This window comes from Ursus americanus, chromosome 13 (genome assembly GCF_024610735.1).
Source record: "Ursus americanus isolate L20-20 chromosome 13, mUrsAme1.1.p, whole genome shotgun sequence".
Lineage (NCBI taxonomy): Eukaryota > Metazoa > Chordata > Mammalia > Carnivora > Ursidae > Ursus > Ursus americanus.
Window position 1 is genome coordinate 4,623,217 of NC_142139.1, and position 15,815 is coordinate 4,639,031.

Genomic DNA, 15,815 nt, shown 5'->3' on the forward strand with positions numbered 1-15,815 from the left:
CCAATAATTTAATCAATCATGCTTACGTAATGGAACTTCTATAAAGATCTTTACATGGTAGGGATTTGAGAGCCTCAAGTTGGTGAACACGTCAATGTGCTGGCAGGATGGTACATCTCAACTCCACGGGGACGGAGGCTCCTGTGCTTGAGACTCTTTTGATCTCACCCTACCTAACTCTTCATTTTCATCTTCTATAACAAACTGTAATAGCATGGCATTTTCCTGAGTTTTGTGAGTTATTGTAGCCAATTATCAAACTTGAGTGGGGTTAAGGGTGGGTTGGTTGTTGGTACCCTCAAATTTGTGGCCAAGTCAGAAGTGTAGATAACCAGGGGACACAGTACTTGTGACTGGGCTTCTAGACCATCCTTTATATAGAGGGTGAGAGTGAGGGCAACTTCGTGGGACTGAGCCCTTAAAACCTGTGGAGTCTGATGCTAACCCTTAATAGTTGTTGTCACAATAGGATTGAATTGTAGGACACCCAGTTGGTGTCAGAGGATCAGAGAATTAGAGAACTGGTGTTGGAAAAGATACCATGTGTTTGATGTCAGAAAACACCTGAGACCAGGGTTCATATTTTCTTCAATATCCATAAAGTTTTATTTTCTTTTTAACGATGTGAGCTCAAATGTAAGGGTCTAACTTCCTGAAATCCATAAAGAAGTTTTAAAGCAAAAATGTACTTACTGCTTCCCCCCTCCCCCCAATTTGGATTATTTCTGGAGCAGTTGCTATGTTATATAATACATTTGATTTTTTTCTAATGTAGTGATATTTCAACATTTGTTTTTTGATACTTAGAGTTGAGCAGGAAGATACAAAGAGGATGTTTTATGGAAAGTGCTTAAATGTCATCAAATATTTTGAAACATATGAGTTTTAAAAATAGGTGTATAAAACCTTGGGTACTGGGTGGGGAACAAAAGGCTACAATAAGATAATAAAAATAATAACAGTTAACAAGAAAAAAAGGCTATCACTACCACAAAATGTATAGAACTCAAATATATTTATCTCTAGCTCTGATGCTCATTGTACTGGTTTAAAAAAAAAAGGTGGAGGCTAAGTAATGCTTTAGGCTTATTGTTTGTGAATTTTTTGTGACTCTAGTCTACCTGTTCCCATACCCTTACACATAATGGAAAGGAAACTCTGAACAAATAATTTTTAGATGATCTCTTAATGGTCTAAAATGAAAATCAACAATATTCGGAGAAATCAATGATGACCATTCTACTTAAAAAAGTTTAACTTATTATTTTAAACAAAAAAATCACATGGAATACATTTATTTACAAGATACTTCTCTCAATAAAATTTCATATACAAATACATAAATAAATATTCTCTGTCCACCCTCAAGAAAAAAGTTATAATACAGTCAACGTGTATCATTAGTAATGACTTACTGTCATGAAAATCTAATGTGAGTTAATAGGTTGAAAATTTATAGGTAGAAAAGACTCTTGAATATCTTCAAGTAGAAATAAACTGATCTCACTATTTAGCAAAGCAAATAGAACACCGTTAAAGCGTACTAATAAAAGAGAAGAAGAAAGAGTAAATGTTGAAAAAAAATGTATTTCTTATTCAGGTTAGTGTTTAGTTTATAAAAAAGATGAAGCATGCAGTTTCAAAATTCACAAATAAATAAATAAGGCTTTGTGATCTCAGTGGTCAGACAAAAGTGATTTTTCTTCCCTTAAAAAAATAGAATATACATTAAATTCTCCTGAGGAAAGTATAGTAAGTTCCCTTAAATAGAATGTTCAGGGAGAAATTTTTTATTTCAAGATACACAATTAACAATGCATTTGATAGTCACAATGATTTTAGCACTGCTAATATTGGCTAATTTTAAAGACTTTGAGTATGATTAGTTTTACCTTATTTCACTCTAAGAAAACATCTATCATATTGATGTATTCATTTCTTATTTCAGTTTATTCAAGGGGAAAATAGCATACTTAACTTTAAGATCACAATTTTATGTTTACTTAATTCCAGAACTCTCAACCACTATGGAGACACTATCTTAATCCTCTCTGTATTTTTGCAGAATGGGGAGGAAATAATCATTGGTCTCTTTTCTGTCTCAGGCTTAAAAGACAAATTGTTGAAGTAAATCATGCATAAATATGTCTACTCATAGTCTTGAGTTGGTCGGGTTGTTTCTTAACTTCCTAAGCTAATGCCAGAGGTCCTCAAAGTGCCTTTTCATTTACCTGTATTAGTGTACACAGTAGGAAAAGTTTACTGATATGGTTTCAGATTCCACATTTCATTTAACCTTTAAGAAACTACCATTTGTAGAGTTTGGGGTAGTACTGAAGAAGAATATCCACAATTTTCTGAAAAGTCTATTAAAATACTCTTCCCTTGTCCAATGACATATCTGTGTGAGGCTGTTTTTCTTCATACACTTCAACTAAAACAACAAATTGCAGCAGATTGAACGCATAAGCAGATATGACAATCCAACTACCTTCTGCTAAGCCAGACATTAAAGAGATTTGCCAAAAAAAAAAAAAAAAGTATAACAATGCACTGTTCTTGGTAATTTTTTGTTTTGTTTTGGAAAATTCAGTAATATTTCATTAAAAAATGTTATTTTATTAACAAATAATGGGTTTCTTAAATTCCTTAATTTTAATTTCTAATAGGAAAACATCAACAGATATAAACCTACATAAATGAAACTGAATTAAATTCTTTCAATCCTTGGGGCGCCTGGGTGGCTCAGTCATTAAGTGTCTGCCTTCGGCCCAGGGCGTGATCCCAGAGTCCTGGGATCGAGTCCCACATCAGGCTCCTCTGCTGGGAGCCTGCTTCTTCCTCTCCCACTCCCCCTGCTTGTGTTCCTTCTCTCGCTAGCTGCCTCTCTGTCAAATAAATAAATAAAATCTTAAAAAAAAAATTCTTTCAATCCTAGTTCTTAGGTGTGTAAAGGAGTTTTGAGACCAAGATTTTTGATAACTATTGGTACAAAGGTACAGAATTGAGTTAAAGCCTGGCTTTGCAAATTGGAATCCTGAGGGGCCCAATAATGGAAGATTCTGCTGTTGTTAATGGGTGGTATGCAAAGTACTTAGTGCTGTCTCTAGAATAAAGTAGATGAACAATAACTGTTTGTTATTATTGTTGCCCTCATCTTACAGTCTCAAAAATGCTAGCTATCATTATTATTGTTGTTGTTAGTATAACAACATCTCTGCAACTATTTGGGGATACACAAGGTGACTTCTTTTTTCTCTATAACCTGTATGGAGCTATACTGAATACCTTTCCACTTTCTTCCAAGAAGTAACCCTAAATTTTCTCATGTGAATATATTGTCGTTTCATGAGACAATATCCAGCTGTCAGAGACTTTAGGACTGTAAAAGCAGAAGTGTATAAGGTAGAGAGGTGACAGGTGTACTAAGAATGAGTTTTCTTCCTGTAAGGAAGGAAAAAGAGAAAATGGTCATACCTACTGAATTTCTCTAAGTAAATGTAATCCTTTAAAAAAACATCTTGCCACTTTGACAAGGACTGATTAAAAGTTCTAACCTCCTAAAATGTTTAGGAGAAAAGCCATGACAACCTATGGTTTTGTGGCAAAAAAAATTAGCAATTGGTTTTTCTACTATAGTCACATTTCTAGTTAACCAGAATAGAGGAAGGAGACTGGGTTAGGGGAGGTAGGGGAAAGCAGCTGAAATATGATCCAAGCACAAAACACTTTTGGGAAAAAAAATCTCTGGAGAAAATCAGACTATACAAAAATGAGGTTATATAAGTTTTCAGGGCAATGAGCAGGAGAAGTAACTTTTTCTTTTTTGGACTATATAATAATTCTCAGAGCTATTTTTATACAACTAATCTGATTTAATCAATGGGAAATAAGATTGCTAAATTGGAAATTATTCACACACATTTGTTTGAGTACACAAGGTAGGGGAGAGAGACGATAGAGAAAGTAGGAGCCACAGTGCAATTAAGCCCTTACACTACTTTTAATGAAGGGGCAACTAAATGTAGAGTTTAAAAAAAATTTATAAGACAATTAATTGAATTAGAAAATCCAAGTTAGAATTTCTATGAGCCATTTCAGGAATAACATGCAAACATGAGGCAGAGATCCTTTGAAAAGGGCAGATGATGCCTGTCATAATCAGGGAAAATGTATTTACACAGGTAAACAGCATGTAAAACAGCTCCACCATTGAAGTGAAAACAATAAAATATGACATTTTCTGAAGCAATATTAAACTTTTCAGTTTATGATGTGCTAGTGCTTTTTTAAATAAATGACAACAAAAATATCTAAGGAAAATAGGGGAAAGGCAGAGCTTTGAACATTGGTTTGTCTTAACACCAGGGCCTCAATGAACAGCATAAAAATGAGTTGAGAAGATTCGTTACTTCAGAGCCACTTTAATCTGTTCTCCTCTCAAGTTTCATATATATATTTATTTTCTCTCATTTCATATATATATACATATATATATATACACATTTACATTTTCCTTCATCTCTCTTCTCACTCACCATCTCTAGTGAGATAGCATTTTAGGTTTTTACTTTTGTTCCTATTGAGAACAAGATTACAAAGCCAATTGGGATCCCCTTGCTATTGGTGCTGCTGACCCTGTATGGAAGGAAATCAAGAGTGAAGGCAACCAACTGACAGATCTTACAATGTCATTGCTTGTAAAGTTAGTGCCCAAATACAGGGAAAGAGAGAAGTAAAAATTAGAGAGAGAAGGAGGAGAAGAAATCATGGAAGAATGTAGGGACAGAGCAAGGAGAAGACAAGAGAGAAAGAAGAAGAATGGAGAGAACAAGCATCTTAAAATTTTCTGTTCCTCTACCATGACCGTTAACTATTAAATCCAGGTTTAATCTGTTATTTTTGTCATTGTGTTTTCATGGGTCCTGGAAACATCCAACTAGATCTATGCCTGAGACAGACACAGGAAAATAAAACAATTTAATATCTAACTCCTTTTTTAATTTTTTAATTTTTATTTTTTTATTTTTAATATTTTTTATTATATTATGTTAGTCATCATACAGTACATCCCTGGTTTTTGATGTAAAGTTCTATGATTCATTAGTTGTGTATAACACCCAATGCACCATGCAATACATGCCCTCCTTACTACCCATCACCAGCCTACCCCATTCCCCCACCCCTCTCCCCTCTGAAGCCCTCAGTTTGTTTCTCGGAGTCCATAGTCTCTCATGCTTCATTCCCCCTTCTGATTACACCCCCTTTCTTTATCCTTTTCTTCTCCTACCGATCTTCCTAGTTCTTATGTTCCATAGATGAGAGAAACCATACGATAATATCTAACTCTTAAAAGAAATACAGAGCTCTGATTTAACCAAAGCCTGGAGATAAAATATAGACAGCACTATTTATCAGAACCCCTTAACACAACCCAGAATTTTCACTACTGAAACACAATTAAGAGCTGGCACAATATTCTGCTACCCAAGCCACATGCTAGCCAGTGATTAAACGGTTGTCAGAGAAATAGAAATCTCAGCTTTGTTAGTGCTATTGTAACATGGCAATAATGCAGCATTGAATTCCAAAATAAAGAAAAATTTGGTTTAATTTTCTGCTCTTGTCTTAGATGTTGCATCTGATTTCTTCCTGAGTTGTTTCATGAGTTTTGTCCTTTGTTTATTCTTTAATTAATTAGCTCACCACCAATGAGTTCAAAAATTAAGTCTCAATACCAAAACCGTAACATGTTTCCCTGTGTTAAGCTGGTAGAAAAAAATCAATAATAGAGTAGCTGTGGTTTTGGCAACTAGACTGGGATTTGGGTTGGGCAGAAGAAATGCTATTTATTCAGAATATAGCACAGTATAGGCCTAGTAGTACATTGCTGGGAACAGCAGCGACAGCAGCAAGCAGTCCCATCTGAAAATCTGACACAAGTTGCTAATTTGAATGAAAGTTTTAAGCAGCCAGGGCACATAAAGATGCAGACCCAAGTCTACAGAGAATAGCTGTAGCTTAGATCAAAGATGTATCTTCACATGACCAACTTTGGAGGACCTAATGGTCTCACATTGCCCTTTCCAACTGTAGCTAACCATTTCAGCAGCCACAACTTTGATCTTGTAGTATGAAGCTCAGTGAAAATAAGTCACAGTAGCTAGTGAGTACTGTATTCAAACAATTACCCTGTTTTTGCATCAAAAAGTTTCCTCGCTGATGAGGGTGTTAGTATTAGATCTCTCTTTTTTTCTCTCTCTCTTTCTTTCTATCCACCCAGAATTCTTTCATAAATTGGCAATGTGTGCATAAATAAGAAAATTAAGCTGTAGGTAGGTGGGATCTATTCACTCTATAAGATTAAAAAAGATACAAAGAAGGTAAGATTTTTGACTGAAGCCACTTCTGCTTAACTCATTTGTTGTTACTTTTAAAAACTTTAAATAGCCTAACGAGTTAGCTTAGATTCTGTATATTCTGACAACTCCCCCTCAAAATGAAACTCCCTAAAACAAAACAAAATACCCCAAAACAATGCAAACAATTACTTTCTTTAACAACAAAGAGGGTAACAAAAACTGGCCTCTATGTTACAACAAGGCAAAGGAAAGATAGAAAATTCCCTAAGAACATGACCTTTCTGAAATCTAACAATAACCATTAAAGGTCTCATTAAGTCTCAGAATTCCATAATAAAATTCAGACTGATTTTCCTTCAAGCCCACATTAAATACATGGCAAGAAAGTATTTGAGATCACCTTCCTTTATCTTCTAAATGGCTATTGGGACAGTCCACTGAATGCTCTTCTGTCAAATGTACATAAAGAATCCTTCGTATACGTGAGAAGAGTCAACAAATACATAGATGGGATTACTGGTCAGGGTCAGAAAGGAAGAGACAGCTTCATTCACACAGAACTGGCTCCCCGGGTGTTTCCCTATAAACTTCCAGAACTTACCATCTGTTAAATGGAATGGTGGCCAGAAAGTCCTAACTGATTAGCTCTTGCCCACAGAAAAATCTCTGGTTTTTCATTTATAATCATTTGTTTTATTTTTATGTCATTATCAATTAAAGCAGTAAAAGATATTATTTTTTTAACCTGTCTAAAAAAGCCTCTAACATACCAGCTTAAACCAAGTCATGTTTTCCATGATATTTAGTACTCCCAAGCAGAACTAATTTTCATTGCCCAAAAAATAGTACAATAGGGCTTGAAAAATATGTGCTGGTTTGCCTGGGTGCTAAAGCATCACCAATAATCTTGATTAATGTGTCTTGACACTGAATGCATTAGCCATACAATATTCTCCTTGCGTAAAGGCTAATTAGAATTCAAGTCAGCATGATACCTGCTTCTGAGGATTACAGCAAGAACATTTGCTGTAATAAGAACGTCCAGGCAGCTAGTTTTTGTAATGATTGATTTGTAAAATTATTGAGGGGAAAAAAAAAGGAATGAGAAAATAGAGTCTGTCCCCAAAACGCTATTTCCCTTAAGGATAAAATTTGAGTGTAAATTAAGACATCTTGGTGATATGATGAAAATGAACTGCAACAGCAGGTTTATTTAAAACTCAGAAAACATACCTTTCTTTTTTTTTTATTCTTAACAGGATTACATCATGAAAACACATTCAGCATATTTATTGGAGGTTTCATTGTGGCTGCTAAAAATCTCTGATTTCTGGTTGTATGACTTTCCTAATTGGATTCTTAAGCTACTCAGCCGCTCAGACACGCTCTGTGCAGGCAGGAAATAATTCTAAGTAACAATAACACAACCTTATCCTTTTAACCAGTATTTCTTCCTTTTCTTTTTTCCTTTTAGGAATACATTTCACATCCTATGTTACTTCCAAAAACTCTCCCCTCCTGTTTTTAAAATGAGATTTGGTGTTTCTGAGGAAGGAACGTTCTCTCCCGTGGATTTAGTTGGTAAATTTCTATTAGATTATTGAAAACTGTAATTAACCCTAAGAATGCCAAAGTAAATGTTCCTGCCACCTGTAAAACTTAGCCTTTATATGATTTGGTGTCAAGGATGATTTCATATAATGAGGTATAAAGAACTGGTTACTGTCTCATACCCTCCTAATCTTTAAATTCTTAATCTGAATGTCCAATTTTCACTAATGTGGAAGCCAGAAGAAAACTATCAAGTTTGAGGGAAAATACTTAAAATTTTTTTGCCACCTAAATGATTTTTTTCATTTGATGTAATTTCTACTGTATTATGTTTCCCTACTCTATTAATTTTACTGTGTTATATAAATTTTTCCCAATTTACTTTCTGAACATGATGAGATAAACTGGTGGTCTCTGTTGAAAGGAGAAAAGCAAGCATTGAAAATCCATATTTGTAAAAAAATGTCTTGGTCCAGGCAACACTATGACTGGGGCCTAGAAAATTTTCCTCATTACATGTCCAGTTTCTTTTGTGAACAGTGTAAGGAGAATTTTGACAGTACTATGTCTGATGCCCAGAAGGTTGTGTTCCTTCATCCTTTGTTCCTGGAATATATTTGGATTATAGGAAAAGGGGAATAGTGTGATGTTACAAGAGAAATTAAGGTTCCTTACTGCTCTTAAAGGTAACATTCATCTATCACTGCAAAGGAGTTTTCAGAATCTACCTCTATTAACCCACAGAATGTAAATGGCTTTACATTCTCCAGGTTAAAATGACTCATATGAGGAAAGACTATATTGAACATGTACAAAACCAATATTTCCAATATTCTGAGCTGCTCCAAGAGAAAGAAAGAGTAATAGCTAAAATGTATATAGGACTTACTATATGCTTGGCAATATTTTAGGAGCTGCACATGTATTAATTCACTTAATATGCACAACTCTCTAAGTTATATACAATAATGATTCTCATTTTATTAGGAAACCAGAGGACAGGGAGATTACTGTAACTTGCCCAATGTCATGATACAGCTTCATTAACTGGTGAGGGGTAGAACCAGGACCTACACACTGGTGGTCTGATTCTAAAGTCAGGTCTCTTGATTACTGCTCTATACTGCTTCATTACTAGGGTAATGTAATCATAAAAGGGGTAAGTAATGTATTTACATTTTTCAAAATAAGTGTGGAGAAAAAAAATTTTAAATATGAACTTCAGATCTTACCCTTTTATGTGATATCAGAAAAGCTTGTTACAGTAAGTTTTACCCATGAAAAATATATTTGAAGGTTTGTTTATAAAAATCATTTTCTGAGCTCAAATCCTATTCCAGAAGATCAATGTCTGCATGGTACATTGTGCATAATTTAATTTTCCCAGTTGAACATCTTGACACTATATGAACCATGAATGCATGAAATAGGAATTCCAAATGTCTTCCACATGGTGAGAGAACCTTCCAATACTTGTGCAGGAAACTGAAGAGTAGTTTGAAATTAAGTTATGCCTGTTCTTGGTGACTTTTATTGTGTATGCCCAAGGTATCAGCACTTTTCCCTGAGTAGGACTCTGAGGTGATAGATAGATGAGTCTGCTGTCTGTATTTAGGCTCTTTGCTCATTTCCTGAGAGCTGTGTGGAAGGCATTTGGGTGCTCATTAAGTTCCCCACCATTCCCTGGGAGCAACAGGTGGCGAATCAAAGCTTCCCTGGTATGTCATGGCTGGTTTCCTCAATGTCTTCGAAATAATGGATGGCATTTGCATGCTCTCTGTAGTACCAGCAGATAAGAAGGGGATGAATAGCAACAGGAAGTATTTCCAAAGCATGAATTCTCACACAAGTTCTTGCTACCACACGTTCTAAATCCATGCATGTGGTTTCCTCTTTTAAATATTGTTACTCATTCAAACTATGAAATTACGATTAACTACCCTGCGGTTAGCAACCAAGTAGAAGCAAGGTATATCAAAGGAATAAAGAACATCTCAAGTTAATGAAGCCATATCGTAAGGTTATAAACTTGAAACTCTACCTTTATAAATACCCAAAGCCTGCTAACGACTATGTGTTCTTAAATTGTCTCCTTCACAAAATGACATCTGTATTCTGAGCACCTACTACGTTATAAAGAAAGAATATTGCTCACATCCTGAACTAGAGCAAGAAGACAAAGCTAATTAAACTAAAACCAGAATCTGTGATTTAAATCAAATACAGGGTAATTCCCCAACAGTACTTGATAATTGCATAGAAAAGTATCTGTAGTGAAGGATAAAAAGATTTTGTCACTTGATAGCTTCTTGTCACAACAGTTACAGTCAAGGTTTAAAAAACAAAGGAAAATATCAGCTATATTATCTGGACAAAATACTTCTGGCAACGTCCTAGGACCCTCAGAATAAAAGTGTCTGCAGGAGGTGGCAAATAACTCTTCCCAATTTGAAAAAGTTCAAAACATTTGAACTAGTTCACATATGACTAGGGAAATTCCATGGAGTATTTTTCATGGTGGAAGCCATAAAAGGAATAAGAGGTAATGATAACAAATAGAGTAATTCAAATTGGGTTTTGTTCATTTTGGAGGGAAAAACCCCAACACCTTCACCCTTACATAGTCTTTCTCACCCAGACTGTGCCTCAGGAGAAGAAAGCACATTTCAGCGCAGCACTAACTTACAAGTAAGTGCTGCAAGAAGCCCTGCCCCAGCCCTTCCCAAATGTCCCTCCTTTCCAATGCCTCCCCCCGTATTTATAGCGAGACCAGGTTTGTTTTTTTTAACTCATGTTGAGTATAATTTTCTTAAATTTGTTTTTAAAAATCTAGGATCTCCCAGTCACTTGTAAAAAAAACTATTTTTTTTAAATGCATGGGAATTACTAAGGAACTGCCATAAATTAACTCTACAATATGAAATCACATAGTTAATTAAGTTATTTTGCTAAATATCAATTGATAAGGAAAAGACTTTGACACTTTAGTAAGCTGTTCTCATACATACTGAGGAAGCCAAAGACAAAATATATTAAAAGGACATATCTGAATGTCCATGATACTAATCTGGAAACATCAAACAAAAAGTGGAAATTTCTGACTGCCAGCCTGAAAACCAGTTTTCATGTCTGTTACTTATACGAAGTACAGTCATAAAATATATGATACCATATGATGTCTGGGGAACTCAATAATTTAACGTGTTTATTCTAAAGCCATATTATTTCATCCGCCATACTTCAAACACAAACTTCATCAAACAGTATAAATAACCCTCACACTGAAACTAGGATTATTAATTTTGGAATGGTCTAATGCACCCCAAAGATTGATTCAGAATCTATGAGAACAATGAAGGAAAAATATACTTGCATTATGTTACTCTGTCAAACGGTTCTAGAATTTAAAAAAAACTAAAACTTTGAAGCTTTAAAAAGCAGATCTTAAAGGAGTCAGTACTGCTAAGGCAGAAGAACTTTAAGCCTTGTCAGTTGCCCTGTGAAAAATTTTAAGCATTTAAAAAAATGTATGCTTCTTAACATTTCTGATGGTTTTGAAACATGTAAAACAATGTTTTCAAGCTAAGCTTTAAGCAATTATTTCAAAAGATACACACAAAGTTTATGGAAATAGTATATGGGACAGAATAGTTTAGTCATCTGATTTGTCCTTTGCAGTGAGAGTTCTTGACAGGAAGTGGAAGGAGAAGATATTTTAGAGTGATTGTTATAACGAATGAACTACAAAAACAGCTGCCTAAGTGTTCGATTTATGGGGATATGAAGACTCTGATTCCAGTCAGAATCTGATAGGATGTTACGAGTAAAATTAAAATGTGGAAGTAGACATTCTAGACTTTAAAGAATTCCTATGTGGCACTTACATTTTCTCAAGGGGCATAGGAGGTTCTAATAGCAGAATATACAGCCCAGATAGCAGTGGCAAATGTCAGCAATACCTGTGCCTAGTTTGCAATTTAAAAATGCCAACGCAGGGCTCAAACCCACGACCCTGAGATGAAGACCTGAGTTGAGATCAAGAGTCAGATGTCCAACCGACTGAGCCACCCAGGCACCCCTTGATTTAAAAAATTTAACTGATTGAGATGGCTGGAGAGTATTTAAATAATAGCATTGTATTTTTAGTTTTCATTTTTTCCCTACTTTCCTTTGATTTCTGTGGCTTCACAATTACAGTTCTATGAAGCTGAGACTGTCAGTGCAGTATTTACCTTTATCCCCGGAAGTCCAGGAAGCCCAGGAAGCCCTGGTTCACCCTACATAGGAAAATCACATAGCATTATAGAACAATAGTCACTCAGTCACAGTATCTGGAGAAAAACACGGCAAATGTTCCTAACTGAATACTTGCTGCATATATATATATACATACATAAATACTGTCTAGTTTTAAGAACTTTGGTGAGATTATACAGTTCAGTCAACTCTTGATTCAGGAATTGGTTGACCATTTTGCAGATTTTTCAGGATTTTCTCTCTTCCTGCCATCTCACTGCTCATTGGCATCTTGACCACAAGGTAAGCAAGAGAAGGAAAAGGAAAAGGAACTCCTACGTTTTATTATTCCCTGGTAAATGATTTCTCTCAGAAGCTGAAGCTCTTTGCTGAAATGAGGATTATGTATGCATTTGAATAATGCATCCTGTTCCCGGGCTCTCTTACCTCAGATAATCAAGAGTTGGCTGTGTGAACAGATGGTCACATCAAAACAATATACATTAAAAGTCTTGCTCACTTAAAAGTATAGTAAGATTTCTTTTCCATTCCTGAATGATGAGAAGATAAATGCATGGTTAAGATTATACTTAACTCCAGCTTGTATCTCTGACAATTGTTGAGTCTGGATAACCCTGCTTAGCAATTTAGGGCTAATGGTACCAAGCGTGCAGCTGTTCCTGAATACAGGTTTGAGATTAAGTGGCACATTTTGTGTGAGCACACTGGAGTCAAGCTAAATCTCATTTTCACAGAATTGTCTACATTATTTTAAGTACAAAGCATAGTGACAAGAGGTTACATTGCTTAGAAAATCTCCTGAATTCCACTAAAGAAGCATAAAAGAATCGCTGAGGAAAGTGAAAGTCCATCCTACGTTGGACTGAGGTGACTATTATTTGTGGAAACAACATTTGAGGGTAAAAGGCACACACTGTTTCATAATGGTTAGTCAGTGAGGCATTAAACTAGATATAAGTGGTAAAAGGAGACATTTCTTTTAATCTAAATGCTTTAACAATCCTCATTCCAAGGAAAACCTACTAAGAACAATCAGATATTTTCTCTTTAATAGTAGTACTTTCATATCATGAAGAGACAGAATTTGCTCTGGTATTATCAAAAGAAGAATCCAGATACTGTTTATTAAGCTGTAGGGTCAGACATAGAGGGGACAATGACTTTCCTGATGGTTTAGGTCACAGGTGCTTCAGGAATGCAAAAGAAAAACTATGCTGTTTGAAACTATATAACTTAAATTTTGTACTGTGAACAGTAAGACTAAGATGAAGTCACGCCAGAGAAGAAAGAATGATCATTAAGAATTTGAGGTTACATTCAAAGAATACTTGTCCAAGTAGATGAACTTTCCAAAGAAACACTACATATTTGATTTTCTTTTTTCTTTCCCCTTTGCCCTTCATTTGATAAATTTAAGAAGATCCAGTAAATAGGGCTGCTTCCATATTTTACTGAAGATTCTTTTTTACTTAAAAAAAAAGTACAAGGCCTTCGAATATACAGTAAATTGCAGTAGAATATACAACCAATAAAGTAAACCTATTGGTGACAAATCTATACTTTTGTATTGTTTTAGGAAAGGCCCTCAAAACTCAGGGCATCCTATTCGAAATGTGTGAAAATACAGCAGTCATAACACTGTTTCCCTGCAGGAGTTCTCACCATATAATGCCCTCCCACCATATTAAAAGGATTGTATGACTACTTTGAAAAAGGTATTTATATACACATGTATACACAGACACCCATCCATGTTTTCTAACAATGAGAACTATGTATGAGACATTATGGGATATTTTATAATGTAGATTGAATACTCAGAGACTTTAGCATTTAGCTGTTCCCTATATCACATGTGTGTGTATGTAGGTATGTATTTATATTACATTATTAAATGGACTTTTTAAAGAAAAATATTTCAGGAACACATATTTCATAGCCTTGGATTTTTGTAAATTTGACCTTTCCAAATTTATGTTTATTTAATGTAGTAGTCAATGCAATGAAAGATGATAAAATATTTGTTACCCTTTGCAGAACATCTCAACATTCTTAGGAAGACTTTTCTTCCTACATAACTTCCCTATATTTATACCATGAAGGCTTGTCTTCCAGTAAGACACAGTTTTTGTTGACGTCCACTCTTTCCTATCTCTCGGCCCAGGAGCTTCTCTGGGTTGAGTTCTTGGGCATGCATGGCCCAAGGTCAGATCTGGGTCATAATTAGGAATTGGTTTGTTATTCCATTCAAAGAATACTTGTCCAAGTAGATTAAACTTTACACATTATGCTTTGGGTTCTCTTTTTTCTTTCCCTTTGACTCTTGACCCTCCATTAAAGGAGACCCTTATTGCTGTCAAGTTTGGGACTCTGCTTTTGCCCCCAGTGCCTTGTACTTTTAGATATACTTCAACAGGGAGGGTCCCTTCAAATGGGGAAGAAAGTATTTTTATTCCTTGAAAACTAAAAAATATATTTTAAAACGATACGGAGAAGTTAGAAAGAAAGAACTATGTGATGAAACACAATACCTATTTTTATAAATCTACACATTCAGTTTACAAACATAAATACACACTCAAACTCATGTATCAATCACACACTTTACTGCTGAATCTATCAAAGGAAAAAAAACTATGATGAAGTCATTCTACATTATGACTGTTACACTAAATAACAAATTTTCATATTGGACAACACCAGACAGGGGAAAGCTCATCAATGGGCTTTTCATTCTGTCACGATACTCTACATTTCTGGAATGTCCCTCACGCAGAAGCTTAACCACGGACTCCACAACACAGTTCTTCTGAGGAAAATGCCATGGAAGATCTCTTGAATTGATTCTGTACTCAGTTCTGCTTGTCATTTTCTAATCTTAAGTAAGCAGCAAGCATGGGAATACTCTATTTTTAAAGCAATGTTGGGGTAAATATTGCCAAATCCTAATATTAGACAAAGGAAGTCATAAATACTGTGGGCAAGTGAGTTGCGTCAAAGGCTAGAATCTGGCCTGAATATTGATGGAAAAGATGCTGTTCATTTCAGGGCACGTACTCATCCAGATAGGTTGTGAGCTTTTAATGAATCCACCCCTTCTCTCGATATAATTTAGAGCAGACTTTTAATGAAATACAAAGGAAATCCAATGTTTCCATATGTAAACCTGTAAACTTCCAGGAATGAATCTAAACTGTATTTCTAAATAATCATGATAAGACAATATTTTGTTAAGCAATTGAAAATCATTTTGGATCTTCCACTCTGAAAACGGTGGAACCTGTACAAAATTATAGCAGATTTGTTTTGTTTTGTTATGTTTTATTAAAAAGGCATAATAGTCTTACAGACATTTCTTTCAGTATATCACAGATGTGGAGAGCAGTTGAAATTCAGTTTTTAATTTTTAAATTTTTTTAAATTTTTAATTTTTTAATTTAATTTTTAAATTTAATTCTTAAAGATGAGGGGACCTAAAATTAGATCATCTGAGAAGATTATTTGCTTTTTCAAACCAAAGCAGACCACAGATCTCTGATGATACCACTAATTTCAAATTTTTTACATAAAGAATCGGTAGGAAATCTTAGGAATTAAATAGCAAAATTTGCAGAATTCTGCTGGGCTCCTTGGAAAAATCTGAAC

At 34.9% G+C, this 15,815-nt stretch overlaps 1 protein-coding gene across 1 annotated transcript in view; it reads right to left on the minus strand.

Annotated features, from left to right (window-relative positions):
* Positions 1 to 15,815, minus strand: part of LOC123793370 (uncharacterized) — a 152,971-nt gene that overhangs the window by 56,255 nt on the left and 80,901 nt on the right. Inside the window, exon 13 of the mRNA XM_087866349.1 lies at positions 12,146 to 12,190. Within this exon, the coding sequence (XP_087722475.1) occupies positions 12,146 to 12,190 (45 nt within the window). The remainder of the gene's footprint in view (positions 1 to 12,145; positions 12,191 to 15,815) is intronic.